Source organism: Dipodomys ordii, unplaced genomic scaffold (genome assembly GCF_000151885.1).
Source record: "Dipodomys ordii isolate 6190 unplaced genomic scaffold, Dord_2.0 Scaffold70, whole genome shotgun sequence".
NCBI classification, from domain to species: Eukaryota; Metazoa; Chordata; class Mammalia; order Rodentia; family Heteromyidae; genus Dipodomys; species Dipodomys ordii.
The window spans coordinates 7,264,745-7,274,649 of record NW_012267286.1 but is presented as its reverse complement, the minus strand read 5'-3'; the positions used below and the strand labels follow the sequence as shown (position 1 = coordinate 7,274,649).

General features: G+C 47.7%; 1 protein-coding gene across 2 annotated transcripts in view; it reads left to right on the top strand.

Moving 5' to 3' along the window:
* Hadh (hydroxyacyl-CoA dehydrogenase) overlaps nucleotides 1–9,905 on the top strand; it is a 36,622-nt gene that overhangs the window by 18,422 nt on the left and 8,295 nt on the right. The window contains exons 2-5 of one of the 2 annotated variants that reach the window (XM_013023814.1): nucleotides 451–579; nucleotides 3,001–3,158; nucleotides 5,973–6,099; nucleotides 8,862–8,951. In XM_013023814.1, the coding sequence (XP_012879268.1) occupies nucleotides 451–579; nucleotides 3,001–3,158; nucleotides 5,973–6,099; nucleotides 8,862–8,951 (504 nt within the window). The remainder of the gene's footprint in view (nucleotides 1–450; nucleotides 580–3,000; nucleotides 3,159–5,972; nucleotides 6,100–8,861; nucleotides 8,952–9,905) is intronic. The other variant, XM_013023815.1, reaches the window with a different exon arrangement.

Sequence of the window (9,905 nt, the reverse complement as noted above, 5' to 3'; positions counted from 1 at the left end):
TCACAGACTTTCTTGCTTGGGCTGACTTTGACCTGTTATCCTCAGGTGTCAGCCTACTGAGTAGCAAGGACTATAGGTCTGAGTTACCTGCTCCCAGCTCACAGGCTGTTTTAAATAAAATGGTGATAGAATTTATGTGGAATGTAACTTTTTTTTCTTTTATGCTTTCAATATTTTTTTTTGTCAGTCATGGGACTTGAACTCTGGGCCTGGGTGCTGCCCCTGCACTCTTCGGCTCAAGGCAAGCACTCCACCACTTGAGCCACAGCGGCACTTCCCATTTTCTGGTGGTTAATTGGACATAAGAGTCTCACAGACTTTGCTACCCTGGCTGGTTTTGAACTGGATTCTCAGATCTCAGCCTCCTGAGTAGCTAGGATTACAGGCATGAGCCACCAGTGCCCAGCAAAAAAAATTTTTTTAACCTTTTTTTTTTTTTTTTGGCTTTAGGTTGCAGCAGCAACTGGCCACACAGTTGTGTTGGTGGACCAAACAGAGGACATCCTGGAAAAATCCAAAAAGGGAATCGAGAACAGCCTGAGGAAGGTGGCAAAGAAGAAGTTTGCAGAAAACCCTAAGGTAATTTATTATTGATGCCCCTAAGATCAGTTTCTGACCGCTTCACATTTTTTAACAGTTTTTAGTTTTAGCTTACTCTGTGTGTGCACACGTTTGTGTGTGTGTGTGTGTGTGTGTGTGTGTGATCTGTGTCAGTATAAAACTCACTTTCTCATGATTTTATTTATTTTTAAAAAATTTTTTATTGTAAAGATACTATACAGAGGGTTACAGTTACATGAGTAAGGTAATGAGTACACTTCCTATTGTTTCTCATTATTTTAAACCAAAATAATATGTCACTAAATATTTGGGGAGCAGATTAGGAAACAAGTAGGGTTGAGTTGAAGGTTGAAGAGAAAGTATCTGCAGGCCGTGATCTCATTCTAGAAGAACACTGAGAATTTATGACTGAGAATTTATGACTGAAGACCATTGCTTTGACCAAAAGAAGAAGAGAGGAAGAAAGAAGATACTTTTTGTACTTGCAAGGTAAAAACAGAATAACATAATAAAGATTGTGTTTCTATCGAAACTTCTAACTGTTTAGGATAAACTGGAGAAGAAGCATAGGACAAGTCCTCGGTTGGAAGACCATGTAGTGAGCAGGAACCCTGGCTTGCTGGCTCTCATAGGAGCCTGCTGTTTCCGGCAAACTTTCACCGGCAGATCACATTTAATTAGAAATACTGTACATGTTACCCAATTAAAGTTTTACTGCCTTGGTCACCTTACTAATATTTCGTATGGTTGACGTCCTTGAGGCTTGAATGGAATATCCCTCCATATGCAAGCAAAAAAGAGTGTATATAGGGCATTTGTTGTTCTTACTTCGTTGTGTGTGGTTGCTTTCATAGATTATTTTAGTATGATAAAACATACAACACGTAGAGTCTGCCATTTGGAGCCCTGTGAATACACACCTCAGTGGTACTAACAGATCTCCACTGTGTTTCTGATCCTGTTGCATGTTTTCAAACATGTCCATGTAGCACTGATTTCCTATACCACACCCCCAGTCCCCTGGGATCTCAGGTCTATCAACTTCCTTATTCCAGGCATTGTGTGTAAGTGTAATCATACATGATTATGCTTTTCTCTCTGGCTGTTTTTCATTTAGCATACTAGAATTCATCCCACTTCTAGTCTGTCACAATTTCATCCCTTTTTATGACTAAATAATACTCTATTGCATGTTCACACTATATATATATATATATATATATATATATATATATGTGGATAAACAATGTGTGTGTATATATATATATTTTTTTTTTTTTTGCTTATCCATTAATTGGTTAGCGGAATCGGGTTATTTTTACTTTTTGGCTGTTGTGAACACTAGCATACTGGGTGGCAATTCCAACTTGCTCAGTTGGCATGCTCTATGTATCATGTATCTAGCATGTGTCGACCAATGCTGCACTCGCTAGCCACAGGTAGCCCTAAGCACTCCAAAAATGACTGCTGTGGACAGAGATGAGCTCGAAGTGCAAATGACATACTAGATTTTAATAGGGGAAAAGCATATAAAACATTACGGCCTTTTTTTTTTAATATTGATTACATGTTGAAGTGCTTGTATCTTAGGTTGAGTTGAATAAAATTAATTTTATCTGTTAGGTTCTTTACCTTTCAACATGACTGATAAAAAATTTAAAATCACCCATTTTCTCACATTTCTATGAACCTCTCTGATGTAGCTGTTTATTTATACCATGCATACCATGCTGATTTGGGGTACTTTTTTACTGATTTGACTATTATAGTGCCTTGTGAGCAAATTCCACCTTGAAGTGGAAGGGCAGCTTGTAAAGGCATTCACCCTGAGTCTGGCCCAGCCAAGGTGTGTTTGTGGAAATGGGGTCCCGAGAGAAGTACGAAAGGACAGGCTACAGGCTCTTTGAGAACAGAGGCCATGTCCGTCTCATTTTTGAGACATCAGTTGCTGGCATATAATTAAGTTATGGTTATTTGATGAATGACCACTGAGTTCGGCTTTCTTCTTCTGCCTCCGCTTAGAGGCAAATGGTAGTGAGTACCACTTCTTGCCAAAAAGTGCTGAGCCACACTTTTGTCCTTGGGCCAGCGATTGACGGTTTCACAGATGCTCTAGAACAGGTAGAGTGGGCCGGGCAGGTGCCCTGAACAGTTTAGCCAGTGAAGCAGAGCTGCCTCGGGTCTGCAAAGATCACCGCTGACAGTACGGGCAGCTTGTGGTTGTTAGCCAGTCAGAGTTATTCAGGTAGACCCTTGTCCTCATACCTGGAGCACAGAGATGCTGTGGTCCCTGAGCAGAAATATAGGCAGCTTGCGCTCCCAGACTTCCTGATGTTTGAGCATGGTGGTCTGTCCAGCCAGCCATCCTTCTGCCCTGGCAGCAAGTACACCACTGCCCCGCAAGCCCACTGACGGCCGTTGTCCTGTCCTCTGCATTAGGCCAGCGATGAGTTTGTGGAGAAGACCATGAGCAGCATATCCATCAGCACAGACGCTGCATCTGTGGTCCACAGCACGGACCTGGTGGTGGAGGCCATTGTGGAGAATCTGAAAGTGAAGCAGGAGCTCTTCCAGAGGCTGGACAAGTTCACTGCTGAGTATGTGCTCCTGAGTGACCCGTCGTTCTCTGAGACCTCCCTCTCTGGCCTTGAGCTTTCCTCCTTGCAGATTGCTTCCCCCACCCCCCTACTCTGCCCCGGGAAGGAAAGACGTGCTTCACCACGTCCCCTTCCCTCCCCTCTCAGTTATTTCCAGCTGGGCAGTACTGTTTCCCTCCTCCCTGTCCTCCCACTCCCAGTCTGCTTCCCACGGCTCCAGCTGTGTTCCTCCGCCCCTTCTGCAGACGCAGGGGAGTTGCTCAGGGCTCAGTGCAGGCCCACACTGGGGCAGCCAGCGGGGCCTCCATACCTGCTCATGTCCTTCCATGTCTGTGGGAATGTCAGGGTCCTTTGTGTTTTCTTCCATTTGGATGGAAGGGGCAGAATGGGTGTAAGTAAAATGTCCTGTGCATGCAGACTTCTCCGGGATTCTGCTGCTTTCAGCTTTGTCTGGGTTTAGTTGAAACTCTCTTGGGAGCATTAAAACAACCCTGAGTCCTCACGGAGCTTCCTGGCAGGGTGGCAGAGAGCCAGGTACACCTAAGTGAGCAGTGGTGTCAGGCTCGGGACCAAGCTCACGTCCATGTGACTTGTTCACCTTGGCACCTTCCCCTGGGCTCAATGCTTGGCTTTGGCAGTCATGACACGGCAGGTTTGACTGGTACTGTGTGTAGAGCCTATTTGGCTTTACTTCTTGCTTAGACTTGTCAAGCAGAGTGAGGTTATAGAAGAAAGATATTCCCTCCGAGCCACCAGCACGCAGTGACCAACGACCAACACCCACATCAGCCTGCCGGAGCTTTGTAGCCTTGTCCCCTGCATGTCATTCTGCAGGTCAGAGGGCTCTTAAGGGCTGAAGCATCATCTGACAAAGACAGAGGATAGTGTTGGTCCTGAGGTAGTCTCCCAAGTGAGCATGGAGCCCTGCAAGATCATCCGACACTGGTGGGGAAGGGAGCTATCCATGCCTGCCAAGCAGCTTGGACTTGATGGCAAGGTACTCTTTCCTGGAGGCGAGAAAGGCCTGCTGTCCTCTGTGTGAGTGAAGGATAGCAGGATGTAGAGGGCAGTCATCAGCCAGGGCCTCCAGCCCTGCCTCTTCCCTCTGGACTTGGGAAGGTCTTCAGCTTTCCATGCATGCTGCAGTCGGGCTTGAGGCAGATCATTTCTAAGAGCCTCCCTGTTCTAGCTGTGCAATAGGGGCATTGGGACGCATTGCACAGAGTCGTTCAGGAATGAATTTAATTCACTTAGTGTCACTGTGTGTCAGAAACAACCCTAGGCTCTGTAAAGTACAAATGACATTGTGGGGGGCACAGGAGACAGAAGAGCACAGCCCCTCGCAGGTCTGCCAAAGGTGCCCCTGGGCTTTAGCCACCTTCTCTGCCCTGTTTCCTGTTGGACCATCCTGGGGTTTGAGCTCCACAGAGCCCAGGGAGAGGCAGGGTGGAGATGGAGAGGCACAGGGCTGGGTCATGTTGTCCTGTTGGACCCAGTTGTGCAGCCTGCGGCCCTCTGCTACCATATCCCGAGCATCAGAGCACTCTGTGAAGCGGCCTCTGGTTTCCTTGAGGGGGGTGAGGGGTCACCATGCAGAAGCTCTTCCTTCTGAAATCTGAAAAATAAGCCACTTTAATTTTTGGGAGGGGGTGGGGGAGGACTCTTGGCCTGGTGGAGAAAGGCAGCCGTGCACACCGTAACAGAAGGCTCCCTGGGCTGAAGATGCAGAGACCTTCATCCTCCAGCTGCCCACCGCACTGCTGCTTGCTTTTTTCTTTAACCAGTGTCTTATTATAGCGCTCTCAATGCTGTGTTCCTGCCTCACTCAGCCTTCTGAGTGCTGGGATTATAGGCGTTCGCCACCACATCTGACCCAGCCTCTTCTCTCTTCTTACCTATCCAAAATTTCTGTTTTCTTCCTCCCCTTCTCCCCTCCCACCTGCCTTCATTTTTATTCTCACTGTGGTATCACCATTGGGGTTAGCAGGAGCCCCTGAGACTGGTCAGTCAGGGACCACTGCTGTCTGCACTGTGACCTGTCACTAACTAGTGATTGGTATTGGGGTGGTTTATGTACCTCTGGCCACAAGGTGGCGCTGTAGGAAAACCTAGAAGTCCTGCCTGTCAGCTTAAAAGATCTGCCTGTCTTCACTGCGGCATCTTATTTTACTGAGGCCTGAAGATTTCAGATTTGGTTTAAGTTCCATATGGGTTTCCTTATTAGTAAGCTAATGTTTTCTACACACAAAAAAGATGGTAGTGCTTTTTCAGGAGACTGTGAGCAGAATAACTTGAGTGTGTATCATGTATTATTCATAGATACTGCTTTTCCCAAATCTGCCTCTGTGATCTGACATTCCTTTGGCCCATGTTTCAAGTATTCTGTTTACATTTGAATTCCCATCTAATGGAAAAGTAATTCTTTATTTGAAGGGGAAAGCTTGCCTCTCTTCATAAGTCTGATCACTTAGAATTTTTCGTTGTGATTGAGGGTAGTTAACCTGCGCGCTCAATTAACAGCCTCCATTTCACCCCACATATTGTGAAAATTTCCTAAGGGAAAATTACCTACGGAAATGGCCCTGAAAATTAAGAAAAGATGGGCAAAGGTTATGCTTCTGGAACAGGAAACTAAATTCCCATTTTCCAAATGTAAATAAAACCGCACTCACTTGACATTTAGTCTCTCCTGTGAAGATAGCCCAGCTAGGATGGGACTGCAGACAGGAAGCAGTCACCTTGAGCACCACTGTAGCTGCAGGGTTCTCTGCCCAGATGAGACTCACGTGGTTCCCGCCATCTCTCTCTCCGCAGACACACCATCTTTGCCAGCAACACTTCTTCTTTGCAGATCACAAGCATAGCCAATGCCACCACCAGACAGGATCGATTTGCCGGCCTGCACTTCTTCAACCCAGTGCCCCTGATGAAGCTTGTGGAGGTCAGTGCGCTCCCCGTCTGCTTGCCCTCCAGCTCCTGCAGTCCTGCTTAGCGCTGATCGCACCGGCCCTGCCACTAGGCGCCACACCACATATATGTTCACGTCCCTGTGTTGATGTTTCTCTTGCCATAATCTCCTCCTCAAGAGTCAAAGGCAGAAGCAGCACTTGATGTCTGTTACTGATCAGAGCTGATGGACAGTGATGGTCAGCTGAGGCTGTTGGCTTGAGGAGACCACAGAGGGGAAAGAGGAACCTATGCATGGTCATTGTTAGCCTGTCCGGGTCAGCTTGCTTCATGGAGTAGACAGGTTTTTGTTGTGTTTTTGTAAGCCCTTCTGCACCATCCAGTCTGAGGCCTCTGGGTTGAATTCTGGCCCCAGAGAGCAGTGCTCTAGTATTCCCTGGTGAGGTATATCTTTGTGTTGGGATGAGAGCTACTGAAGCATCTTCCAACAGCTTTGAACCTCCTGACCACAAAACTCCCGACCACAAAGCTGAGAGGCGGAGGGAAGGGCCAGACAGGGCTGGCCAGCTCGCTGTTTGGGCTGTTTCCACTTGCTTGCTTCGGGATCAGGGTAGATAATTTGGGAGGGTAGATCATTTGCCCCTGAAATGTAGTGACTTGCCCTTTGTAGGGGTTAATTACAGGGTCTGTGGAGCTGCTGCTGTTAAAGCAGCATTTCTTCAGAGCTTGAAGAGTCATTGCCCTGCGAAATGGCGGGGGAAGCTGCTGTGTAGAGCCAGGCAGACCTCCTCAACTGGCTGGGCCCGCAGGCTTGTCCACTGCTCCCTCTCCAGCCCTGTCCCTCCTTTATCCCCCGCACTGGCACACGACAGCATGAGTTGTAACAACTCCACTTCCCTGTACCTCGAGTGGCAACTCTGACCTTCCGCCATTGTCTTCCAGTTACCCATCTGTAAGGCTGCTTTTAAAGATCTGGAGCTCTGTGGAAATAAGAAACGGCATTCACATTCAGGAAAGAGTCAAGATGTGGCAAGGAATTGTCACATCTCAGAACTCAGGCAGTAATTAACACGTTCAGTGTGTCTTACAGAGGTTCTGTAGAGCTCCTTAAAACTAATGTTGTTTTCAACTGCATTTACCAGATTCTGTCTGCCTGTGTCCTTGCAAATGTGATGTGTTGGTTCTTAGCAGCAAAAGCTTAGCAAACGCTCTCATTTTCTAGAAAATATTCTGTGGAAATGTGCTACTCTACTCCATTTTGACTCCATCAGTTCTTACATGTGTTAAGATAGTGCGTACAACAGTGCATGAGCTAGACAGCCCAGGTCTCCTCATCCACTCGGGACCCGGCCTGTGGAGCTATGAGCGGACTCCTAAGAGCTCATTGCTCTTTGTCGAATGGTTGTGGACAGGAGTCCCTCCTGTTCATGAAAGCAGCAGTCTTGCCCCTGACGTCTTCTAACCAACAGCTTATTTAGGACTCTGCCATAACAGCCCTTGTCGTGGCTCGGTGTGAGGTGGATGGGACTTTTCAGTCTCCTTTGGAGCTGCTCCCTGGAGGCTGTCCTCCTTGGAGGCCATGAGCCCTGTAGAGCAACTCATTTATTTGCTTCTCTGCATGTCATGGCACCCCACTGTGTCACTCAATGCAAGAGGGGGGTGCCCTTATGCCCCCTTTTTTAAGGGGGGGCAGTCATGGGACTTGAACTTAGGGCCTGGCCTGGGCTCTGTCCCTGAGCTCTGAGTAACTGTGCCACTTCTGGTTTTCTGGTAGTTACTTGGAGATAAGAGTCTCACGGACTTTTCTACCCAGGCTCCCTTTGAGCCTTGATCCTCAGATCTCAGCCTCCCAGTGTCTTCCCCTGCCAGGGATCACACTTGCCGGTGTCATACAAGAGAGGGACGACACCACCTTGGGTCACATAGAGTCTGAGGGAGAAGCCACGCCTGCTTGCTTTGATGCTGGCATTTGAATTCTGTGATTTGGGTTTCGTCTACCGTGATTCCCATTTATTCATCTCCTAACTCCCGTCAGTTGGCCTTGTGCTGCCTCCCCAGCTTCCAGCAGGCCTGCACGTGTGCCCTGGCCTGACTGGAGAGTGTTGCTGTGAACTAAAGCCTGCCTGCCTGGGAGGACTTGGGGCACCGGGTGAGAATGGGTGTGTGAATGGAAGGATGCCCCAAGGGCCCCCTAGGCCTGTGCTTTGGGCAGGTGACCCCTTTGCCTGAGCCTCTTCACCTACAGTAGAGCGCTTTAAGGGCAGTCAGCGTGCTCTCCTGTGCCATGCCGTGCACTGCACTGACAGGATGTGCGGGCATACGTCAAACAGGAAGAAGAGCCAGCATTTTCTGAGCACTCAAGACCTTACTGGCTGTGCTTACTGTTTCACCCCAAGTCTCTTTTCTTCTTGCCTCAGCTCCTGGGGATAGATAGAATGATTTCAGTCTCACCTGAGTTTCAAGAAACATGCCCTGGACTATTAAGTGGTGTGACTTGGATTTGAACACAAGACTGTTACAGGGATTCCTGTAAATGTCCTGCATTCACTCCTCCTCACCCAGCCATGCAAACACATATTTGTACCTGAAGCCTTAACTTTGTACATTCTATAGTACTCTATTGCCTTTAATGGACATTTGGGTAAACATGTTTCTGGTTTGAGATCCCTACTTTGGTGCTAAAACTGCAGTTGTTTTTTGCCACCTGTATGGACCTTAAGATCAGTGTTTCCTTGAGCCATTCTATTGTAGTTGCTTACTGACTCTATATCACCATTCTCTGCATTGCGTTTCCAGGTTATTAAAACCCCGATGACCAGCCAGAAGACATTTGAATCTCTGATGGACTTCAGCAAAACCTTGGGAAAGCATCCTGTTTCTTGCAAGGTAGAGTATGGTAATGTGCTTGTCCCTTTTCAGTGACTATAGCAAAATCCTGAGGCAGACTAGCTTTACAAAGAAAGGGATTTCTTTAGCTCCCAGATCTAGAGACTCATAGGCAGGACGCCAGCCTCGGCTCAGTTCTCATGTAGCCCTCATGGCCAGTGGAGACACCATCCAGAACACATGCAGGAGGAAGGATCTCATTTCCACACAGGAAGCCAGAGAGAGGCTCAGTCACGCTCTTGAAGAACTCCCTCTAGAAATCCAGTTTCCCTTCCATAGGCAGTGTTTCCAGTGACCTAAGGACTTCCCAACCACCCCATCTCTTAAGGGTTTCATGCTGCATGCCAAGAGACCAGGCTCCCAATACAGAACCTCTTGAGGGACAAACATCCAAAATATAGATAGCATGGGAAGAGGCGATTTTCCTTAGAACCTGACATACTCCTGATAGGATATTTATAACAGAATGATGTGAAATACAGGGCACTTTTACTATAACTGTCCAAGTGCTGTAAGAGCAGACTGTGACTCCATTCTGGCAGATGGATCAGGAAACCCAATTGCTAGGCCATGTTCAGGGCATATAAGATCTACAGACCGAGCCCAGATGCAAGACTCGGGGTTTCGAGCTGGCCACTGACTTTCTGTTTTTCTACACTGATTTTGTTGCTTCACCATCTTTAACTCTGTTGGCCCCTGGAAATTGGAGCCATGTGCATCAGGTACTGCCTCGTGGGCACACACATCCCTGACAGAAAACAAGACCTTAGACTTGGCAAAGAGCACTGCAGATGGCCAGAAGAGACTGACCTGCCCAAAGTAGCATTAATGAAGTGTGTTCTTATGGATTTTTTTGAGGGGGGGGTCCGGTTGTGGGGCCTGAACTCTGGGCCTGGGTGCTGTCCCTCAGCTCTTCAGCTCAAGGCTAGCACTCTACCACTTGAGCCATAGCAC